Genomic DNA, 23,863 nt, shown 5'->3' with positions numbered 1-23,863 from the left:
CAGCGCAAGGAACGGACTTTATTTTGGGTAGCAAAAGGAAGACGCGCCGACAGCCTTAATCACCGGCACCATTTCCCTTGAGAGGCCGCGGGGCAGCGCCGCGACATCCCCGTGCCCGGGCACGGAGGGGGACGACCTGGCCGCCGGGCGGAGGGGTTGACCTGGCCGCCGGGCAGGTGCTGCCCGGCCCGGGCTCGGCTTCTTCCAGCCTGCCCGGGCGGGCACCCCACGGCTGCGCGCTGACAGCCGGCCCGGCTCCTCCCTCGCTCCCTCCCTCGGCCCCGCAGCCCCCCGCCAGGGGCCGGGCCGCGGGTGTGAAGGAGGGGAGCGGCGGCGGCGGCGCCGCCCTCAGGGTGGGGGCGGCCCTGGCCCGGCGGCCGCCTTTTTCCCCCGCCGAGCCTGCTCGGGCTGGGCTGAGTTGGGCCGGCGCCGTGTGCTCCCCCCCCGGCCGGCCGCCAGCTGCCGCGGCGGGATGAGGATTAAGGCTGCCGGGCCCACGGGCCGCGGGGCTTTGCGGGGCGGCCGGGTGTGAGGTGAGGAGAGGTGCCGTGAGGGGAGGCGGCCGACGCGGTGCTGAGGGGGCGGCTCTGCCGGGGCAGGACGGAGCCGCCCGGCTGCGGGGGCCCCGGCTCTGGGCTGGGCACAAGCCCGGGCCTCTGGTGCTGGGTATGGGGCAGCTTTCGAAGCCCCTGCTGCTCAGCCAGAGCCCAGGTGGAGGGCTGATGCTGTTCTGGGGGTCTGGAGGCTGCACAGCAGGGCTGGGGCGGGCTGGAGGGGAGGGAGGTGGTGGGAGCTCTATGGGAGCCCAGTGTTATCTGCCCCAGGGATCCAAGAAAAGCCCCTGGGCTGCTGGCAAGTCGCTCTCCTTGCCCTGAGCTTTCCGCCAGACGCAGCCCTGTGCTCTGAGGAAGCTTCCTTTGCAGGATGTGTCTAACTCTGCTTTCCTCTCCCACCCCCTGCTAGGTTTGCATACCTGGGAAATCTGACGAGGTTCTCCTCAAACTAGACAGGTAAAACTGCTTGTATTGTCGGGGTTTTGCTGAAGGCTTCACTTGCAAGCAAACATGCAAACTCTGGCGAGTTATGATGCCAAGAAGGATTTTTAGGCACAGACATATTTTTCTTTGTCAGGAAGCTTAGTGGTTCAAAGCATGATGTTTGATGAGAAGGTTATATGACCAGCAAGGTAGCCAGTCTGCTCTAGAGGCTATAGATACGTGTGGGCCTGTAGTTACCGTACGTAATACAAATTCAAAGTCTTTGTAACTTGATGTTGACTCCTAATGCTGAAACATTTAAATTTGACTATTTATGACTGCTTAACTTTCCTTCATCTGATGATTAATTTATTCCAAACTGCAGAACATATTCTTTTTTTTTTTTAATTTTTTTTTTATAAACTAAAATTCCTTATTTCTTCCCCTACCCCTCTAAATACTTCTACGTTTTCTTCCTGCTGTCTGGATATTATATAATCTATACTTAGTTTCCACATTTGAACTCTCAGGATCCCTTGGGATTTAGCTAAAGTAAACACACCCGTTTTAGTCTGACTGTGAGTTGGTAGTGTGTAATAAACATCAATGACTAATGATTCAAAGATAATCCTGTGGTTGTACAGTCTAGGCTCTTAGTGAAAGTTTTCTTTCCGTAGGGGCTGAAAAATAAAACCAAACACCCCAGCTACACAAGTAAAAGTTCTTTGAGTATATGACTGACTTTGGGTAAATACTACCTAAAATGCTTGAAATGTGCTATGCTGCAGTTGTGTAAAGTGTCTTTTTTATAACTACAGAACTTGAAGGTTGCCATGTTCATGTTGCTTATGTTTGGATTGCTACTGCAAGAAATCCTGGCTAATTCCCAAGATGAAAATCTTACTGAATTCAAAAACATTCCAGAAGAACCATTATATAGCTACAAAACTATTAACTTGCCAGATGAGCATATTCCATACTTTCTGCACAACAATCAGCACATTGCTGGCATCTGTAAACAGGACTCTCATTGCCCATACAAAGTAGGTTTGACTTATTTTTTTGTTTGTTTGTTCAAATATAATTTTGGGGTGGTTTATTCTGGGAGTCCTAGCGGTTTAGGAATGATGATGAATTGATCTCCTTCCCAATGAGTTGGCTTCGTTAGGAATTGGAACTGCAGGGATGGTGGACCTGAGGATCTGGGCTGTGTGTGTCCTGGGGCGATTATAGTGTCTCTCAGGCTGGAGCTGCTTTGTAAAGCTGGGCATGGGAGCTGTGCTCTTTGTTTTCTGACTTTCTACTGCAGAACCAATGTTTCTAGATTTGCCAGGCAGAACAGTGGTACTCTCAGCCTGGAGCTTGCAATGCTGTGCTTCATGTGAGCTTAACTTTGTTATCGATAGCTGTCAGCGATGTGAAAACTTTGGAATCCTACCCACTGGTTTGGGAAAACTGGTTGTGCTGAAGGACACATTAAAGACCAGAATAATATTGCTGAGCATATGTGTCTTCTGTGGATCCTCTGCTGTGCGGAAATAATCAGTGTTCTTTCTGAAACAGCTTGGTCTGTTTTCAGAGTCTTTTATGTAAGATTTGTTAGCAAGAGGCAGTTTATAAGCTACCAGCTAAGTTTGGTTGTTTACTGTTTTGCTGTCGCATGATCAAGAGCTATATACAATTATTTTGTCTTACAGAATTACTTGAAGAAACTAAAATCCTGCTGGGGTTATGAGAAATCCTGCAAATCAGATTACAGGTTCAGTTACCCGGTGTGTGATTATGTTGAAACTGGATGGTAAGCTTCATTTTTATCGTATAAAGTACAGTATGTCCAAAAATAAATATAGTGTTCACTTTTGTGTTAGCCATGGAGCTAACGTTACAGTGATACTTAGAGTCTAAAGGATGGCTATGCACCTTTGTGCAGATGTGTGTATGTATGCATAGCATACATCTCCCAACATGACGTTAAGCTTTTTAAGGAAGAAAACATTGTTTGAAATACTTCCTGCCACAATGTTTTCCTTATTCTGATTTAGCCAGATTTTTTAGCCATTCAGATTCCTAAAGTAACTCTGGAGTTCTTTTCTTAGCTTTAAAAAACAAATGAAAAAAATTTATAGCCTTTTACGGGAGAATAGCTTTAAATTGTCATTGATGTTTTCACTTATATGTAGCTGATAAGTTGCTTCCTTTGCATTTTAAATGTCAATAAAGTAACTGGCTGGCTTTTATGTTCCACTTTTAGTGGAAAAAAATGTTTTCTGTTAAAGTTATTATTAGAATTGAGCAATGGCCTTTGGTTTTCCTCTCTCCTTCATACATCAGGGCAAATGACATTGAGACAGCCCAACAGATATTCTGGAAACAAGCTGACTTTGGTTACGTACGAGAGAGGCTGAATGAAATGAAAACCCATTGTAAGCCTGCAGTAACAGTAAGTATTCTTGATAGATACTGTACTTTTCACTTCTTTTTAAACGTAATTTTTTGTTCTTGGTAAAATTCTTTTTTTTTTTTTTAACAGGGAGATTCATCTCTGGCCTGTTCTCAATACCTTCAGCATTGCAGGGCGACAAACTTATACATTGATTTAAGAACTGTAAAGAGAAACCACGACAGGTCTGATTTGATTATGTTACAGTAAAACTAAGGGATGGCAGGGAGAGGGACTTGAAGAATGTAATTAATGAAGATGCGCATATAGCTCGTGTGCTTGTTGCCACAGGCTTTGCTGGTCAGAGGCCTGTTGCTGAAGTCCTTGGGAGATCTACATTGCTGATGGGCAATTGAAGTATTTCCTTCTATTGACTGAAGAGAGGGCAATCTTTCTGTATCTTGGTGTTCTTTCTGTATCTTCGGACGCATTCTTTCTTGTTCAGGTGACATGCAAAGCAGAATTGTTTCTGCATAAGGCACTGAGAACGTCTTTCCTATGCTAGATGCCTTTATACCAGAACCAGGAATGGTGTTTTTAAATGCATTTAGACCAAAAAGAGATCAGAACTTGAACCTTGCCATCCTAAAATAAAATGCTACATAGTGGACAGCTTGGGGGGAGGGGGAAGTGCCACTGACAGTGGCATCACCCATTTTTCTTTTTGCCTCATCCAAGTCAGTGTCTTGTGTACCTGACTTGGAAAGAGCTGGTTCATGACTGTGACACTAATACCCCTCAGAATGGATTTTGTCATCTTCTCAACTTATCCTGTAAGCAGGTTTAGACACCACTCTTAGTTAGCAATTTGATTTCATGAAACCTGTTCTTGTACCTTGTTCAATGTGTGTTGAATAAAATTCTTGGGCGAGTAACTGGCTTATGAAATCTGAGGAGAATTTCAGTGAGATTATTTTTATTAAAAACAAAAAACAATTTACGGTGCTCCTATAAGTAATCCTAGAAAACCTAATTAAGTACTCATCAGGTATGTGGAAATGATACCTAATAGCTTTCTGAGTGTAGTGATGTTTTGTAGATTGATGTGTAGAACTCTTGAGAATACCACTCTATTTGGGAAGCATTAGGAAATGCTTCTCTTATGCTGAAGAAAATACTCAAGTTTTAAATATTTATGGAGTATCTTGCTAAACTGAGATTAAATAATACTGGCTTGAGTGTATAATCTCAATTGCAGAGCACTTGTAGCACTGTTGCACAAATGCACAAAAACTGATAGGCTTTTACTAACTTGCAATAGATTCAAAGAAGACTTCTTCCAGAAGGGAGAAATTGGAGGCCATTGTACCCTTGATGTTCAAGCTTTTTTGGCTGAAGGTCAACGCAAGAGCCCTCTGCAGTCTTGGTAAGAATCGCTTGTCATGGCTACTCCCAAGTTCACTTATCTAATTTTATTTTTATTGGCACTAGCAGCTGTGGGTACTATATTTCATTCTGGGGAAACAGTCATTCCTTTCGAAGGTCAGTTTGAGAGTTTGTATTATATACCTCAAGCAGTTACATCTACGTGGAGTGCTATTCTGAACTATGTTACATGTAATCGTATCTTTTCTGCCTAATTTACAGCAGTAACAGATGTGAAAGTAATCTGAGGTTCTAACATTCAGGTGCATTCAGGTGTTTTCTAGAGAAGATGTTAGCTCTATGCCTCATCTTATGGAAGGAGACAATTCTGTGGTTCTGAAATGCCTTAAAGTTTGCATTTGTGCCTGAGTTCACAGTCCTAGTGATGTTGGATCCAGTGCAATGCCTGATCTGGATGTATATTCATATACTGCTCACAGGGAGCCTGTGTTCCCAATGTGAAACGGGTAACAGTCTACAGGTTGAGTTGGAAGTGCAGAGGATGCTTTATGGTAGCTGGTTTAATATCACGGGTAACACGTTAGCACTTCAAAGCTGGATTGTCAGTTAATTGATGAAGCATGAAGGAACAGGAGCTACCAAGATGCATGTAGGAATACTCTTTTCATTCTTTTTTTTTCCCATGTTCTCAATTATTTTTTTCCTTTTTCTGTGCTGATGGTCAATGTCTGTTAATAGCAGCTGCAGAGGAAGAAAAGACTTTTCTCTACCTGCTATAGTCGTCTGAACTGCTCATCCTTGTTTAGATCCAGGAATAATAAATATTGCATCTGCATTCATTATTCTGACCAAAGCATGAAGATCTTGCTGAAGCGTCTCTGGCAATGCAGATCAAGGTGGATAGACTCACGGATCTAGCCTCTAAGGCTCTCCGTTACATCTCTGCTGCCTTGATTTGTGGATCAAAGGTGCTGTTCACTCCTGAGATCAAAGGCAGTGTTTAACTCTTGAAGCTCATAACCTGAAGAACTTTACATTACAATTTCAAATAATTTTAATTGTCAGACTTTATCAGATTTCAGCAGCTCTGTTAAATCAAACTGACTGCATGAACGGTTACTAAATCTGAGATGTATGAAATACACGTGTTCAAGTATGTTAATGTCAAAGCATGTTCTATGTGGTTGGACCTTTGTAGGTTTGCAGAACTCCAGACATTTACTGCATTAAACTTCAGGCCCCTAGATGATGACAAGTGTGATGTTGTTATCGAAAAGCCAACATACTTCATGAAGTTAGATGCAGGTAACTGGTATCTTCAGTTTATTTTTTTAATACTACAGTACTGCAGTAAAAAGAGCCCATATCTAGCATGCATGTATACATTATGTCATTGCGATTGTCATATTCACTTGTAATATTGTTTTTTGAAAGATGGTGTGACTTCTTCATTCCTTTTTTTTCCTTTAGTTCCTTTCATAAGGTCAGAAACAAAGATTTCTTTTATGTTTAAAGCCTTAGGTTTTGCTACAGATGATTAAAAAAAAAAAAATCCTTCCACTTGTCTTGCATGGTCTTCAGCTCTTAACTGTTTAGTTTTTTCTGCCTGTGACTCTTGTACAGTGTCTGATTCTTGGCTGTGTTTCTGGATGACTGTTGCCATCTTATGAAACGCAGGGTATAGGTGTATACATGTCTTGCAGTAAGTACTCAGTAACTGAGGATTCTGTGCATGTTGAACGATGTGGCAGAGGAAGTGCATTCAAAGACAAGGTTCAAGGGAATAAGTTTTGTTAGTTGATTAAAATACCCCTAAAAAAAGGCAAACAAAAAATCCCACAACCCTCTTTTAATCTTGAAGCTTCAAAGTTACCTGTTTTCTCCCTGCCACGGCTTTGCACCTCTCTCATTACAGAGAGCTAAGGCGAATGCTGTTCAACACTATACTAAAATCCACGATAGCAACAACACCCAAGCATCTTGAGCGTGAGACAGCGGTATTTGTCGTTTTTTTGAAGTTCACCAACCTTTTTGTTCACGCAGTATGTTTTGTGGACAAGTCTTACTGAAAGAGAACGGTAATGCTGCAGACAGGCAAACAAGGCGCTGTGGAGAAAGCTGTGGTTTAAACTGTGTAGCTGTCTGCTGTGTTCTGACCACATGATACACTGCAACTGTAAAGGGGATTAACTCCTCTGTCCCTGCAGGCCCGTATCTTATATTTTAAGTAAAGCTGTTGCAGTTCCCTGAACAGTAATTGTGGAAGAGCTGCTGTGCTGTCAACTTGTACCTTTTGCAGCTTTGTTCTAGCTGTGCTCGGAATGTGATTGTGTCCAACCTCTCTGTTTTTGGGGGAGGCGGGGAGAATTGTTCTTTGAGCAGGATGGGAAGCCCAGGAGCTAGTTCCTACCATGGCAGCTCTTCTTGGTCAGAAGCTTAGAAATGGGAGCTGTGTGCACAACATGGTCCCAAAACTGGTGTCTAGTCCTGGATAGCAGAGAAGCTGGACTGTGTTACCTCCTTTGTTTCATGATACCTTTCATGCATTGTGCTTTTAAGGTATTAATGTGAGAGACCAAGAGTGAACAGGAATGCTCTGAGAAAGAACCTGAGGAATTACTTGGGCTTTGGCTTCTGTGCAAGTACAAGTTCTGTCTTGTAGTCCGACAGTGAGAGCTTCAGTTTACCCTAATAAAAAATCACTAAGAGCAGTGCCAAAGGCCTGTTTTTAATGTTTTCTGTATGTCTAATTAGTTTTTGTTAGAGCAATAGTTACTTTCATACACTTCAGAAAGCATTTGCAGTCTGTAATGGGAAATAGTATGTGAAATTTATCTTTTTCTTTCACCATCGTTTTGCTGGTATTTTGATTTCTTTGAACCTTTCTTAAGATGTTTTACTTCAGATTTCTTACCTGTATTCCTTCCCTTTAAAGGTTTGCTTCTCTAGGGTACATAAGAAGCATTCAGTCAGTCAGGGAGAAAACTAACATAACATGCAGGATTCTACTAGTGAGAAAATGCATAAACCAATAAAAAGCGGAATGAGTAATGTAGTATTTTGCCAACCATTTTTTTCTTTTTCTCAGGTGTTAATATGTACCATCACTTCTGTGACTTCGTCAATCTTTATATCACACAGCATATCAATAATTCCTTCAGTACTGATGTCAACATAGTCATGTGGGACACTGTAAGTCTGCAGTGCTTTAACGTACTCATGGTGGATTGTATTTCTGCTTTATAGATGCTCTGAACCTTTTATTAGCCAATCCTTAGCTTTCATGTGGACTGTCAGCTGAGCCTCATGGACCTGATAAGTTTTTGCATCCTGTTAATACAGGTGCATGAACAACAGTAAAAGAACAGATTTTGTACAATAAACCATGTGTTTGAACACTACGCCGTAGTTCATCCTTTGCTAGTATATGTTTATGCCTTTTTTGGTGTGCTAAAAAATCCCGTCCCATATGCAGCATTTGAATATTGCATGCTGTTTTCTGTATACTTTTTTCTGTGAGAATATTGAAATAGACTTACTCAAAACTATTTCTTCCATATTTAAAAATAAATGCAGCCTTGGATCTTTCTAAATCAGTAATGTGTGACCTGTAATAAAGAAAACCTTAAAAAAAAAAAAAAAAAACCACACAACAATCAACACATATATATGATACAATTATGACTGATATAATTATTGTGTGTGTGTGTGTGTGTATATATATATATACGCATATCCAAACAGGGTCTAATATTTAATTCCTTTAAGTAGCCGCCTTATGGCTGCTACTCTCAATCACCCCTTAAAATAAAAGTAGTTTTTAAGTGGGGCTATTTCTGCTGTGCTGCTGAGTTGAAATCATGACTAAAACTACTACGACTCGGAAACATACTGTCCTGTATTTGAGCTCTATAGGAGAGTGTTAAACTAAACAAGTTGGAATATGCTGGGTAACGTATATCAGGTGCAGAAGTAACAAAACTTTTTATGACTTTGATATCATCCCACATCTATTATCTTGTTCTCCTATAATACTGTATTTTCTTCCTATGTATTTACTACTGTGACGGATATTCAGCAGAGAATTGCAAATATCTGCTACTTGCTATTTATGTAAAACCTTTTTGTCTGGAAGAAACTTTTTTTCACCTTTCCTTAATTCAGTTACATTTTGAAAGCTAAAATAAATGTGCCTGCCAGATAAGCAAGCTCATTAGACTTTATACAGGAAGCTGTTAATCCAGCTCCAATGGCTTTCTGAAAAGATCAGATGTGTCAGCGCTGTAAATTACTTTGAAAAGCAAAGCTTTTTCTTATATTGCATTGTTGAATCAAATAATTCTTTCAAATGTACCATTCTCAAAGTAAGTACTGCCACGGCACTATCATTTTAAATGAGTCTTAACTGCTCGGTCTGCTTGAGTTCGTCACCATGGACAACCAGATGATGGCACCAACTAACTGCTGATGAGCTGTTCTATGCTGATGGAAAGATAGACTTGATCTTATTATTCATTCTCTTTTTTTCTTGAAGTAATTAGATTTGGGCATACTTTCTAGCTACTGTAGAATCAGTGCACTGTTCTTATTAAACAGTAACGCCCTCAGATGTAGGTTAAACAAAGCAGAAAATGAATAGAAAACCTACTGGGTGTTGATTTGCAGACTGTTTCTGCAAATGCAGAAAGCAATGTTTATAAAGCACTTCTAAGGTGAGCAGATAGGGTTAGAGAGATGTACTTTCAGCATGGAAGATCAGTTCTGTGGAAGTGCAATTCTTCCAATACAGACTACCAGAAAGCAGTATGGATTGTAAAACTTAAAGGCAGAAGGAGGGGAAGGAAGCACCTCTTCAAGTGAAGGAAATCTGACACCCTTTAGATTCTTTTGCATTTTAGTAGATGTCCCTTTTTCTTCTGCAGTTATTTATAGTCTCATTTTCAAATTTCTTGTGAATATTTCCACGTAACTTTCCAAGCAGGCTGAACCAGCTCTAAAGCTGTAAGGAAGCTTTAAGCAAGAATCATATTTAATTGCATTCAGAGACTTAGCCCTCAGACGTTTAGGAAGTATAGCAGGTCTGAAGGCCCCCAGTTCTAGGACTGAAGGGCCAATCTCATAGGGAGTAGTTGGTTCTTAAAAAGTTCTGCAGAGCACTGTTGCTAAAGGGAAGTCTTATACTGCTCTGTAGAGAAACTTCTTGGCAGCTTGTCAAACTAATGCAAAACATAGTTTACTGGTTGCTTCTTCCACTAACTCACATCATTGCCTTCAGTTTAAGATACATGTGCAACATGCAAGTGATGATCCCAAACAGGAGGTTTTTTAGTCTCAGGAGTCGGGTTTGTGCCTTCTACCCTCCCTCCATTTCTGTTGCTTACATTTAATCTGTGTTCTGTTGCCCCTGGGATAGGCAGTAGGTATTCTTGCTCCTAACTCACAGATTCTAGTCTGCTGCTGAAGAATTTGTCTAGATTGCTGATTTATAGAACTGTTGTAATAAAAATCAACTACCTGCCAGACAATTTGAGTTAACTGCCATTGTAAACACAGCAGTAATGTCTGCTTTCTGTCCTAGGCTGTCTTAGGTCCTGCGGTGGTGGTGATGTGCTACTAAGTGTGTGTTTAAACCTGTATATAGAGCTTGTAAGTCATGAAGGGAGTTGTATGCATTTATGTAATTGTTATGCTTCTGTTCTTCCTTCCCATCATAGAGCTCGTATGGCTATGGTGACCTGTTCAGTGAGACATGGAAGGCATTTACTGACTATGAAATAATACACCTGAAAACCTTTGACTCTAAAAGGGTATGGAATTTTACATTTCGTTTTAATTCGTGGTGACTACATAGTAAATAAGACTGCTTCTAAAGCTGCTCCTGGATATAGGTGTTTCAGAGGAGAGCGTGAATACTTTATATGTGTGTTTATTTGTGTAATTTGAGTGTGTTACCTTGCCAATGAGACAGAGTTGTAACCTAATTCTGAGGCATGTCTGCACTTTACATAGATAGACCTAACTTCTCTGTCTTCTGAGAAGTGATATTTATGTATTAGTTTCACTTCCACAGCACCCACTACTGCAGCTAAGGGTTCTTAAGTTTTACTGTCTTTCTAAGTCTTCTGATTCCTGTTGAGGTATATACCTTCCCATGCAACTGTTAGTGTACCTGCTACTTATCAAAAAACAAAACAAAAAAAAACAAACACAAAATTAAAAATAAATCCCACAAAACAAACACGCGCAGACGAACCAGTAATACATTTTTCTCTCACCAAAAACATATGAATTCATTCAGAGCTCATTTCAGTCTCTTAAATCTTTTAAACCCAGTCTTAACCTTACCCAGTTTTCTTCTGTTTAGTTCACATTTCTTCTGTATTTTTGGTGTGTTTTTGCTTTGTTTGTTTTTAAACCTCTTCCCACACTTGTCTCTGTAGCATCTGAGCTGAGATCTCCTTTGGGATCAGGATTGCCTTTGTTCTATTCATTTGCACAGTCAAGGAAGTGAGGATGTTCTTGACAGGAGCACATAATTGCTAGCTCATTATAAGCAGTGATCCCACTGAATGAGCATGGGATGTGCCAGCGGAAGGTAGCAGCGCAGTGTAACTTCTTGTGATCTTCCTTTGCAGGTATGCTTTAAAGAAGCAGTCTTCTCATTACTGCCTCGGATGCGGTATGGCTTGTTTTATAACACACCATTGGTGAGTCCTTTTTATCTTAGTGTTAACTGGATTTGTATATGACACTATAAAGTCTGAGTTAACGAATCTCTCAAATATCTGGCTGAGTTATCACGAAATGTACTGCATTGAAGGTCTCTAACTCCAAACGAAATGATCTTCCCTCAGTATTAAGATTTTAAAAGTTACTTTAGCTAGTTGATAGTAAGTAGTTAGGTGCAATCCTCTATCTCACGGTTTATGAGATGTGTATTATAACTTCTTAACAGGAGGGCACTGTGAACTTACTGGTGTTTTTGCAGAGCACAAGAGCTTGTACGCTGACAGACTTTCCTCGAGGCATTAGCTCATGCGTTTAGGGTATAACAGTGAGAGAGACGTGCATATTTTAAATGAAAGTGCCACTTGTGTTGCAGCAAATAGTGATGTGCTTAGTGCAGTGCCTGATACTAGGCTTTTGTTCCACAAGAATGGCAAAAGACTGATCCCAAAGAGATTTTTGTGAGCAAAATAACTTTTTGTAGTAACAATTGCTTTTTTAATTTCAGATCTCTGGCTGTCATGGAACAGGCCTATTTAGAGCGTTTTCTCAGCATGTGTTACACAGATTAAATATCACCCAAGAAGGACCCAAGGTATGATAAATGAGTGATAAAACTGTAATATGGAGCTGACAGCTATTACTAGAGAAATAGCATCAGCTAGTTGGCATGGAGCTATCCTGGTGTGGAATAGGAGCACATAGTGCACTTTGTCCTTTCCTGTGATTCTTGGCGTTTTCCAATAAGTCAGTCTGTTCCATAAAGAACTTCAGCAAACATTTGTGTGTGTCTGTGGCAGCTGCCTTCACGTCTTCCTTCCATAGGACAGACTTTAGAACATCTTCCTTCCAACACTAGCGTCTCCTCCCTGTATCGTTTTTCTGTACTTAGAACTTTGTGTTCTTCCCAGTTAAGCAAGACAGTGGTACATGATCTCTTCTGGAGCATGCTGATGAGACCCTACCCTCAGGTCCAGCAGAGGGGATCCCACAAAGCAATGCAGCAAGCTTGTTCTCTGCAGACGTGCTCTTTATCAGTCCTTGTAGCTATTGCTGAGCTCTAGTCAGAGGAGCAAATGATTGAGTCTGGTCCTGCAGTTCCTCCCTGGTACCATCTGTCTGGCCCTGAGCTTCTCTGTTGTACACACTGGTGGTTTTCACAAATTGTTGCAGTGGCTGCATTGATGGATACAGCAGTCCTGGGCTTCTTGAAGTATTTGCTAGAGGGTAGCCTACATATTATCGCTGAGGGGCACGTATTCAAAGCACTGCACAGGCATTTAGTTACGATTCTCCTGCTGACACTAATGGGAGTCATGCAGTTAAATCTCTTTATTTCACTTGGAACATTTACTCCCATGAGTCCAATTTTTTTAAAGAGGTAAAAGGAGGAACTGTTATAGAAGTAAATTATTTTTTCCATGGATCTTGTGCACAAACACTCCTGAAAACTGCTTTCCCGCTTTCAAAACTTCTGTATGATGTGTAATACAAAGGCTCTTTTGTACTGAATAAAATAAAATGTTCTATTTTTTGTTAATAGTCAGACTTTCATGCAGTTTTTGACATTTTTAATCTGTCGGAAAATACAATGTGAATTTTGAGGTGGTTACATCATCTACTACATGAGGAGGGAACATACTCAGTTGCTCAAATAACTGCCAAAAGTGAATATGGAAGTTGTGTGTTTTTTTAAGTGAGGTCTGCCTCATAGCTAACACTGCTGCTTCTTTCTTTTTAGGATGGGAAAATTCGAGTCACAATACTTGCACGCAGTACAGATTACCGGAAAATATTAAACCAGAATGAGGTGCGGTCCTTTTTATTTTTAAAACAAATTCATCAGAAGTCAATTTTGCTCATTGAATTGATTTTTTTTTTTCAGGCACAGCCAAGACATCTGTCCACTAACAAATCTTGGACAAATACTTTCAGTGTTAATAATTTCTTCTAGTGTCTTCTATTCAGTTTCTGTACACCAGATACTGAACATTGCTGCTCTTTTTCAATGGAAATCTACAGATGTAATATTAAAAGTATTTCCTCTTATCAAACAGATGCTGCACAGTTTCTAACAAAATTAAATAATTTTGCTCTCAGGTAATTCTTTTGTTTCTAACATTCCAAGTGTTGAAGGCTCTAACAAAACGCTTTGTTATGCTTGCACATCAAAATACATAAGCAGTTGTATCTGAGAGTATGCATTCAAAACTAAATGAATTTTCATATTGAATCACTTTTTTTGAATCATATAGCTTCGTGAACTTATGGTGAAGCTTCTCTGGTGATAAAATGATATCAATTTTCTCTCTCTTCATTCCTATCTGTTAGTACCTGAGAAAAATGAATTGGCATTATTATGCCCAACTTATTTAGGGAAGAAACAAGCTTGTTTGGTGCAACAGTTCGGTGGCAAGCCAGGGCTCGGATCACTAGACTTGTGCGTTATCTGCTAGACTGTCTACAATGCCTGCCTACAATGCTATATGCAGTGTATTTTCTGATAATAAGCACATAACACAAAAGAGAGGTTAATATTTTGGAAATATCTTTTGGAAATCCAACCCAAAGTGTCACATCTTCCTGCCATTCCCAGCAAAACTGCTGCTAGTCTGTGTGGTTTGGGAATTGGGCCCTGGCGCACACAGAAGTCAACCATAGTCTCTGGGAGAGTTCAGGAGATCCAAGTCCCCTCTGCAGTGGCTGCTCTTCCAGGAGTAATGTAGGTGTCCTAGATGGAAATGTACAAAAGCAGGGGAACATCTCCTTTATGTGACAGTGACAGTACATTCTGTCTTCCTAATTGTAATTCACTGGTGAGGAGGTGGAGCGTGTGAAACAGTCAGGAATGCAGGGAAAGAATTAATTGAAGCAGAACACCAAATCACTGTCCTTTTTTCTTTCCCCCTCCTTAGCTTGTGAATGCTTTGAAAACAGTATCAACGTTGGAGGTCAAAGTGGTAGACTACAAATACAAGTAAGTGTGTTGATAGAGAAACCTAGTGTGGTTACATGCTGTTGGTGGGTGGTGAAAGCTGTTTTCAAGCAAAGGTATACATGCTCCAATGTCTAACCTGTGCAATATCCAGGACCTGGCAAGAAAGGGTGAATATTCCTGAGGGAGTGGTGGCTGAGCAAGTTAAGCACTCCCATCCTATGATGCAATACTTAGAATGAATAGCTAGAGTTAGTAAGCTCAGGTTAAAACTGGAATGAGCTAGTTTTGAAATCATTTTTTCTGTTTCTTCCCCTCTCACCAAAACAGCTGTGTTACCACCACCCTTGTGTGCTAATGCTCTTCGGCAACTGTTGGTCAATAGGGATTTCTCGTGTAGGATGCTAGCATCTTTATTTTATATGACTTTTAAGCTGAGTTATCATGCATTACTAAATTCTTTGCTGCTCTGGTGGCCCTGAAGACACCACGAGGTCAGTTTGTGGTGCCCAGATGTGCTAGGCACTGTGCCAGGAAGAAATGGTTTGAAGTTGTTGTTCCCAAGTGGTGTATTCCTGTGCCAGATGGCAGCAGCTCGCATGTAGTCAATGGTGTTGTCACGGAGCATGCGGAAACAGCGAGGAACTGAATCAGCAGTGCGAGATCAGTGCTTTGACCCAAGCAGAGACAGAAAGAGGAAGTCAGAAGTGGCTCATTTCCTCTGTCAGCAACAGCATTTGAGCAGGCTAATAATGTAGAAGGATACCCTTGAGACAATATCTAGACCAACATATTCTTTGAAAGCATAACCAAGAGATGCTTCCACAATTCCTGTGCTTGTCTAAACTGTAGTACCATTCACTAACAGATTTCTACAGCTATCCTGCTGCATTGCTCCAATCACAGTTAAAGGATTCCCTTGATGTTTGCCCTTATAACACTTTAAGCAGTACACATTTTCTTGTTGCAGTTTAAGCCAGTTTCTTTCTATTGTCCTCAAAATGGTCAGAGAGGAAGTTGCTCTCTTCCTTTTAAATGTATGAACTGTTAGTATGCAAATGAAGCCTGTTGTGATTTCCCTTTTCAATTGTCTGCCTTACAGTTAAGTATCTTTTGTCCGTTTTTAATTTGTGTCCTCAGGGAACACCTGGTTATTTAGAGAGAATACTGTGTTTGGAGGTTACATTCAAAGGGTGGGAGAGAAGTGAGTTCCAGACAGGAGCTGAAAATGAATAAATGAATAAACCCAAGCCTCCTTATTTCTGCTGGATGCCCTATGTATAAGTTTGGGTTGGATATCTGCATTTTTGAGACGGAGTTGTACACTTTTACAGTCCACTTAGTCCATTAAAAACAGTTTAGGTCCTTTGTCTTTTTTTGAAAGATGATGCAATATTTTTTGACGTTATTTAAAGCAAGTTAAAAAAAAAATACTTCCAAACTTACATGAACTTTAACTTAGCCATAAAATCAAATTTTTGGAACAGACTATCGTTAATGTGAAGTTTTTGAAATCTGTCTGCATTTCTTCTAATTCCATGCTGAGTTATTGCTTGCTGAAGCATTTGTGATTCTTAGTATTGTTCCTTGAAAAATCAATTCTCTCTTTCAGCATTCCCTTAAGTTAATTTTGTGCTTTCTACATGTAACTAATTCTTGCTGAGATGGATAGGCATGCCAGATCACTGTTTTTGTTGTGTTGTCTGCAGGGAACTTGAATTTTCAGAGCAGTTGAGAATCACGCATAACTCTGATATATTCATTGGGATGCACGGAGCTGGACTTACCCATTTACTCTTTCTACCAGATTGGGCTGTTGTTTTCGAACTGTAAGTCTATTTTTCTCTCTTCCCCCTCTGTTATATACACAACTGCTAATGTCTGTTTATATGTGTTAATGAGGTACTCTCCACTGCCAGTATTTGACTATGAACGTTTCTCTTGCATTGTCCTCTAGATTTCGTTTTTGGCAGTCTCTTCTGGGAATAGAAAGTAAGGAAGCTTTCATTATAAAATATGGTGTAACTATCATACAGGCTCATCTTCGTAACGTGACATAGTATAAATAAAATGCAGCCTGGTCAACAATTGCTTGGGGGAAAACGTTTTTAAAGCCTCCCTGGTCAGATTCTGCCAGGTGGGTCTGAGATATAATAGCATTTTGGTGATCTGTCTGATGATGTAAGATGCATGTCCAGGCTGTTAAAGATCGCCCTGAAGGTTATGTGCTCCTTTCCATACTTGGGACACGAGCACCACTTGCTAGCCAGGCTCAGGTGAGTGTCATCCCGTCCTATCTAAATTTCTCCAGTAGTTTTGTTTTAAACATATTTTTGTTATGAAGCTGGCGTAGTTGGCATTCCAGTTCTATAGAACTAAGTAAAATGCAACATGCTTGTCCGAAGAGCACTAAATTTCTCAGCCTGGGGAAATTCTGCTTAAAAGCCCTGCAATAGGGGAGGCTGCTTTTTACATGCCCAAGAGTCGGTACAGCTGGGCAGGGACATGTCTGATACACAGATGTCTCAGATTGCCTCCTTGACCACATCTTAAACACAGGTAGGTAGCCTTTGTTCTTGTTTCTAGTGGAGCAAAATTTGTCTGTGGTTTTGTTGCCTTGGAACTGGACAGCAAATGTTTGGACTTTGAAGTTCCTTTTCTGTTTCACCCTAGTTAACTTCAGCACAATCTGTAGGTAAATATGATCTTCTGCTTGTCCCTAGATACAACTGTGAAGATGAACGTTGTTACCTGGATCTGGCAAGGCTGAGAGGCATTCATTACATCACTTGGCGAAAAAGAAATAAAGTATTCCCTCAAGATCAGGTAATGGTGGCTAGCGGTGGAAGGGTGGGGATGTTCTTTCTACTGTAACTTTAGGAGTTCAAAGGCTAGCTTATTTTTACCCATCTGTGCTCTGAAATTTGAAATATGATTTTCATTCTTTAGACTAAATTAAATTGCGTGTTGTGATTAAGAAATCATTTGATATTAATGGTTGGGGTAAGAAGAAAAATTGAGCTAGTTAACCATTAATCCAAGCCATCCATTGTATGGTGTTTTGCAGTTACTTTGCTGACTCTTCTGCCTCAGAGCAGACAGCGCTTTTTTTTTTTGAATGGAAGATGTATGGAATCTTTTTCTGTCTAAAAGGCCTTATCTTATTTGTTTTGTTTTTCTAGGGGCACCACCCAACACTGGGAGAACATCCAAAATTTACAAACTACTCTTTTGATGTGGAAGAATTCATGTACTTGGTGCTTCTGGCTGCAAATCATGTTTCACAGCATTCCAAGTGGCCATTTAGGGTAAAGCATGATGAATTCTAAATTAGACTGAAATATTATTTTTTAAGTAATGCTCCATAAAATATTGTAACAACATAAAGCAAAATGCTGGTGTGAAAAAAGTAAACCTCTACGAGGGAAGTAACCCATTAATTTGTCAGACCACTTCAGGGCACCATACCTTACCTTTGTCATCTGTCTCTTTAATTCTGTGGGTTTTCCGAATATAAAAATTATCAGAATATTTTTGGTTTTCCCCCCACTATATTTTTACATTCCAGATTGTGAAATACTTGTTGTCTTTATACAAAGATACGTCCATCCATTTCATTTAAGAGTTTTTTGGGAGAGGTTAGATACTAATTTTGTTAAGTAAAAATCTGAATAGGAATTGTCATCTTACTGTAAGGCACTGCCCAGTATGTCATTTAGAGTCAAGTTACATGACACAGTAGTTCTAAGATGTCTGGTTAGTTCCTTTCTGTCACTGTTTGTCATTGCTGTGCTTGGCCATTTATTGTTTCTAGGTTAGAAGAGCTTCCTTTCGAAAAATAGTGGTTGTAAGAATTAAGTGGTTAAGGAAATTTTAATTTTTGTCGTTTAATACAACAGAAACTGCGGAGTTCTATTTCAAGTTCAGAAACATTTTCAAGGTAGAGAGCAGTGTTTCTGATGTTCTTGCGTTTGAATATAAACTCTGACTTCTCTCTCTTGTTTTAAATGCTAAAATAGAACTGATCTGCTAAGTAGGTTTAGTCAATCTTCTCTCTCAAAGCAAATAAATCTTTTGCTAAGTGAATACTTACAAACTTCAGGTAATCTGGATATTTCCTACATTTCACATAAAATAGCACTTCTGCAATGGAAAACCTGAGCAAATTGGAATAAAACCTCATCTTTTTAAGGATGCTAATGGGAATGGATTTTTTTTAATGACAAATGATAAGACATGGTGTATTTCAGCTGCAGCTGGAAGGAAATGAAATCATGAGGAACTTTGTTTTTGGAATTGCTAAAATCTGGATCTATTAATATTTTTCTTTTTTTAAAAAAAAGTTGAAGAGTCAGTCTAGAAAACTTTGGAAAATCCTTCCCCAGTCAGTAGCATAGTTCGCTGTTTTCATTGAAGGAAATACTAAGCCAAAGTTGAGTTCTTTATAAAATTCCTGCAGAAGTACTGGGGGGGGAAGGCAGGCTGGGGGATGAAGTAGTAGTTTTGTATTCTTAAGTGGGGCCAGAAGGATGTGTGGAAGCATCATTTTCAGTGTGATTTTTTTTAAAAAAATTTAAAATTAAAAAATAAAAATTCCATTACACTATGGATTTTCTTTGAGACTGTATTCCCATGATAGACTTGCAGTATAATCATATAGTCTCAGTGGCTTAAAGCAAGGCATACATTTGTATGCAAAAGCAAGACAGTTACAGTAAATGTAAACACTCCACTGGTATAATTGTAGATATTATTGACCGCTGTTCCCTAACAGTCATAGGCAATTTCACAGAGTGTAGGTACGTTTACTGACCTGCCTATACTGGTAAAAATGAGTTACAGTAAGCATAATTTTCATATAGATCTCTCATGACCTTAAACAGTGCATAGGAAAAGCTAGATACAGCTGATACCCAAGGTATATTGAGGTGTTTGGTGCAATTTTTAGTGTATTGTGGTACTGATGGATAAAACTTTTACATTAAAGAACATTGGAAGCAAAATTGCACTTCTTGATATGGGGGGAAAAGCCTTTAAGAAATACAATTTCCTGTATTTGTGTATTTTTAATCTTTTTAGGATTTTTAAAGAAATAAATGTATAAAACTTAAGTCAGTAAAATGTCTGAGGAGAGAAGAAAACACAATAATTCAAAATAAAGACATTTTAAGAATTGTGCACAGATGTATTTGATAACTTTTCTAATAAAAGCTTTTTAATAAAAAAGTATAAAACTTTTGGTCATAGTTTTGTCAGATTTTGGAGGCAAGTGTTTTTAGATGCTGTTAGTTGCATAGAGTCGTGTCGCTGTCTCTTCCTGCCATGACAACGTGATGTTCTGAGGTCCGAACTGATACTCAGTTATTTATCTGGGAATCATTTGCAGGTAGATCATGCTGTTGTATTTGCGCTGATGGGTTTGTTGCCGGGGGGTTTACGATTGTTTTGTGGAATGCATTTGTGTATGTTTAACTTCCTGTGCTGCAGATGATGCTGTTGAAGCCAGTGTGTGAGTACAAATGTGTTTGCATCTTTACAGAAGCAGCTAATGAGGAGCTTCGCTTTCATGCTATGCTAGGACTCACTAAAGCAAGTGGCCAACCATATGCCTGAATGTGTGCAGGAGAGGCTGTGGGGACTTAATCCAAGGGCAAAATATCCTGATAATGTTCACCTGTTCCAGCAAATTTGAGTGTAATGTCAACAGTCGATGGCCAAAGTATTCTTTAGCCTTTATGGCTTAGTATTACTGGGATGAAAATACTATTTTTGTTGACTAGCTTTACGAATAGTCACAAAGTTATCTTGGCAGAAGAAAGCTTTTATTGGATTGATGGGATTTTGCTGATAAATCCTGAGAAAACTTGGACAACAGCAAAGATGTGGCATGGGTGACTTTCTTAAAGAGGTTCTGGGCCATCTCGCTCTGCCAGCAAATTGGAATTGGAGGGAATCTGGGTGACTTTGAGCCACTTGTTCTTTAGGCAAGGTATAGTTTTGGATTATATTTTCCTAACAGACTGTAGGAATTTTATTCCTTCCTACTTTTGATATTTTTTTTGGTCTGTAGTTCACTGATGTATAGAGTCTGTTTTTAACTGGCACGTTGGCACCAGCATGATGAATTTAGCTTTGGCACTTAATGAATGCTGCCAATCCTGAATACTACCAGGATTGCCTGTGTTTCATGTACAGTGTAAACTGAGAGCTGGTTTTTGAAATAAAAATTAACTTATGGATGCATGTGGTGTCTTTCCTTTTTGCTTCAGATATCTTCAAGATGTAGTTAAAACTTTTTCTTTGTGAAGTTCTGTGGAGGTCGGGTAAGTGTGAGAAATGATGTGGGAGGGGAAGGTGGTAAGTCAGGATTATTAATCTTAAGAATACATGTGTAAATATTAAGGCAATACATTCTTAAAACAAATGAAATAATTAAACTTAATTTTTGCTGTTAATCTTACTGGCTATACAATTCATGAGAAAACTGAGGGTTTAGATTATCTCATTCTTTTTTTTTACGCAGGAGAGAAATTAAAGGAAATATTCTTGATATTCTTGAGAGCTTTTTATCTACCTAAAATGGTAAAAATATGAAGGGACAAATTTCTTGGATTCCAATATTGAAGAATTGTTTCAATTGGCTGTGTTTGCATTGAAGATGAGCTTTTACTTCTGCTCCTCTGAACATGCATTTCTTACGGACTTTTTTTTTGTCTGAAACAAAATAACTGGTCCTAAATGCTCTTCTAGCTTTGGGCCCTGAAACAGCCAAAATAGTTTGGGTCTTCACATATTCCTACATGATTTCTCATCATCCTTCTTGTGTTTCAGTTCTTCATCTCAGACTCTGGGTATGAGGGCTCGAAGCCTGCAGCTAGTGGAGCTACGGATCTACTCTTAATGGGAGCTGCTCCTGTCTACAGACGGCTTTTATCAGCTTGTGTGGAGGCTCCCTGTAACTTACTTCAGCCAGGGTCAGCAGGCTTAGCAAAAGATGGAGTTTAAACTGTTTGCCAGAGACTCATTTTTTTTTCCTGTAGATAAAGACTGTGGTGTAAGGGATGACTGAGTTGCTCCTCTGGTGTGGCAGCACCTTGAAGCAGGCAGACAGGTTGCAGTGGCCTTTCTAGAAGAAACTAGAGCTGGAAGGAAATGACTGAGCCAATCACTTCAGAGACACACAACTCAAGGGAAGTGCGCGGAAACTCCATCAGAACAGAGTCCAGAATGAAGGCAGCAAAAGTGTTATTGTCATAAACTCCAAGGAGGTACAGGAGGGACAGGGGTTGGGGAAAGGAAAGGTCCTGAACTCCCCCAGGTCTGAAGCAGGAGAGGAGGGGAGCAGCACTCCCTGACCAGGTGGCGATTTGGGGAGAAGGGCCAGGCTGGAAACTGGGGGGTGACAAAATTGAGCTGGAGGGAAGAGTTGGAAAGGGAAGTGGAGGTTGCCTATGTGGTGTATTGCCACAGCTTTATAGAGCTGACAGCATGTTCTCAAATATGTATTTTATAGGTTGCTTTCTTAAAAAGATAAAATATTTTTATAATACTTTATTTCTGTTGTTACTGTTACCTTTTGACAACAAAATAAAGAGAAGTCTGTATTTTTTCCTTCTATTTGTACTTGCTTCTGTTTTAACTTGCTCTTGATAACTTTCAATGGCCAATAAAGGAAGAATAGAAGCAGCAAAAGAAAAAGACGCTAATTGAAAATAAAAAATACTTGAATTCGGTTGGATAAGTGTAAATTACAACATGGCATTAATTTCTTGGTTTGTTTTTTTAATCAGATCTGATTTTGGCCTGTACTAATAAACAAGTATTTGAAGGAGAATATAGTGCATAAAATTTAAAACTCTGAGTAGTGAGTGAGAAATCAATAGTCTAAAGGTTTGCTATACCATCCCTTAGAGTTCAGGTTTATTTTATTAGCTGCTTGTTGTGGTTTAACCCGGCCGGCAGCTAAGCACCACACAGCCCTTCGCTCACCCTCCTCCCTCCCTGTCTGGGATGGGGGAGAGAAAGGGGAAAACGAAGCCTGTGGGTTGAGATAGAGACAGTTTATTAAGACAGAAATAATAATAATGATAATAGTACTACTACTAATAAGGTGTATGAAAAAAGTGATGCGCAATGCAATTGCTCACCACCTGCTGACCAAGGCCTGGCCCGTCCCTGAGCAGCTGGCCCCCCACCCTGGCTAGCCACCCCTATATATTGTTCAGCATGACGCCATAGGGGATGGAATACCCCTTTGGCCAGTTTGGGTCAGCTGTCCTGGGACAGAGGGAGAAGCTGAAAAGTCCTTGGCCTAGTGTAAGCACTGCTCTGCAACAATTAAAACATCGGTGTGTTATCAACACTCTTCTCATCCTAATCTAAAGCATAGCACCCTACCAGCTACTAGGAGGAAAATTAACTCTGTCCTAGCTGAAATCAGGACACTGCTGAATATCATCAGTTCAGAACTTGAAATCTGCTTAAATCTGCTTTTCTGGCAGTGTGTTCGTGGTCAGTAACCCAGCTGTACATTGTGTCTAACTCAAGCGTTTTTTATTTTTAGGTCTTCTAGGCTTTTCAGAAGTGCACACGTGCACTCAGTACAATGCTGTGAGATTACAACATTAACGAAGGTGCCTGCTCCTCTTCCTGGTGACCTTTGTCAACTGTAAAAGTCTTGCCTTGGGCTGGACATCTGACTTCCAGTTATGGCAGAAAAGTATTTACTACGTATTTTAGCAGAGTGCAGTAGGTGGCACTAGAGCCCTTTCGAATGTTGTCTTGGCTCTTCAAAGGGAATCTAATTTCAAATGCAAGGAGTCAGCTCACAGAGGAGGACAATAAAGCAATTGCTTCTGCAGGTGAGGATTTTGTTTTTCCCTCTTCCTGTTTGTGGAAGGAAATGCCTGGAAAATTTAATCTAGGGAGATTTTAGGTTTTAGTATAGGATACTCGGATGCTGTAATATCAGAATATTTTTTGCAAGTTTTCTTTAAGCAACTTGGTGTTGGAAAAAAATAATTTTCAGTTGATCTTTTGTAGCAAAATTATGTTTCTCATTTTCTTGTAAATGAACACTTTGTTCCAAACTGTCACTTTTTAGCAGTTGACACAGTTCCTGTTTTGCTGCAAAGTCTTGAGTTTCATTTAAGCAATGGTATTACCTGGTCATGCGATGTCATGTGCCTTCCACAACCTAATTACTTCTCCCATTTAGTTCACAAGTGTATATCTGTGGGTATGTTCACATACACATCTGGTGTCATTGAAAGTGCAGACCACTGACACTCAGAAAATAGAAAAAAAAAAAGAGAAGTGGGTTGGAGTTTTTATCTTATAAAAAAACAAACACCCACAACAGTTACTCTGAGGACTTTGGATTTTACCAAAAAAAAAAAAAAAAGTGAGCATTACAGTTTACCCCTTTACCAAATTATCCCGTGGTCAGTCACTTAAAAT

At 39.9% G+C, this 23,863-nt stretch overlaps 1 protein-coding gene across 2 annotated transcripts; it reads left to right on the top strand.

Moving 5' to 3' along the window:
* Nucleotides 1-332: 332 nt before the first annotated feature.
* On the top strand, nt 333-22,019 carry EOGT (EGF domain specific O-linked N-acetylglucosamine transferase). 2 transcript variants are annotated; one of them, XM_040568719.1, is made up of 19 exons: nt 333-533; nt 964-1,010; nt 1,796-2,020; nt 2,675-2,775; nt 3,309-3,417; nt 3,508-3,602; nt 4,679-4,783; nt 5,942-6,048; nt 7,832-7,935; nt 10,458-10,550; nt 11,379-11,450; nt 11,978-12,064; nt 13,211-13,279; nt 14,385-14,446; nt 16,114-16,233; nt 17,128-17,230; nt 17,587-17,712; nt 20,674-20,727; nt 21,236-22,019. In XM_040568719.1, the coding sequence occupies exons 3-18, from the start codon at nt 1,811-1,813 to the stop codon at nt 20,692-20,694; spliced, it is 1,584 nt and encodes a 527-aa protein (XP_040424653.1). In that variant the 5' UTR covers nt 333-533; nt 964-1,010; nt 1,796-1,810; the 3' UTR covers nt 20,695-20,727; nt 21,236-22,019. The 2 variants fall into 2 exon arrangements, with proteins under 2 accessions (XP_040424653.1, XP_040424652.1); XM_040568718.1 differs by lacking the exons at nt 20,674-20,727; nt 21,236-22,019 and having other exon boundaries at nt 17,587-20,647.
* The last annotated feature ends 1,844 nt before the right edge of the window (nt 22,020-23,863 follow it).

This window comes from Cygnus olor, chromosome 10, assembly GCF_009769625.2.
Source record: "Cygnus olor isolate bCygOlo1 chromosome 10, bCygOlo1.pri.v2, whole genome shotgun sequence".
Classification (NCBI taxonomy): domain Eukaryota; kingdom Metazoa; phylum Chordata; class Aves; order Anseriformes; family Anatidae; genus Cygnus; species Cygnus olor.
Note: the sequence above shows the minus strand (reverse complement) of the source record. Positions and strands in the feature narration are given on the sequence as shown.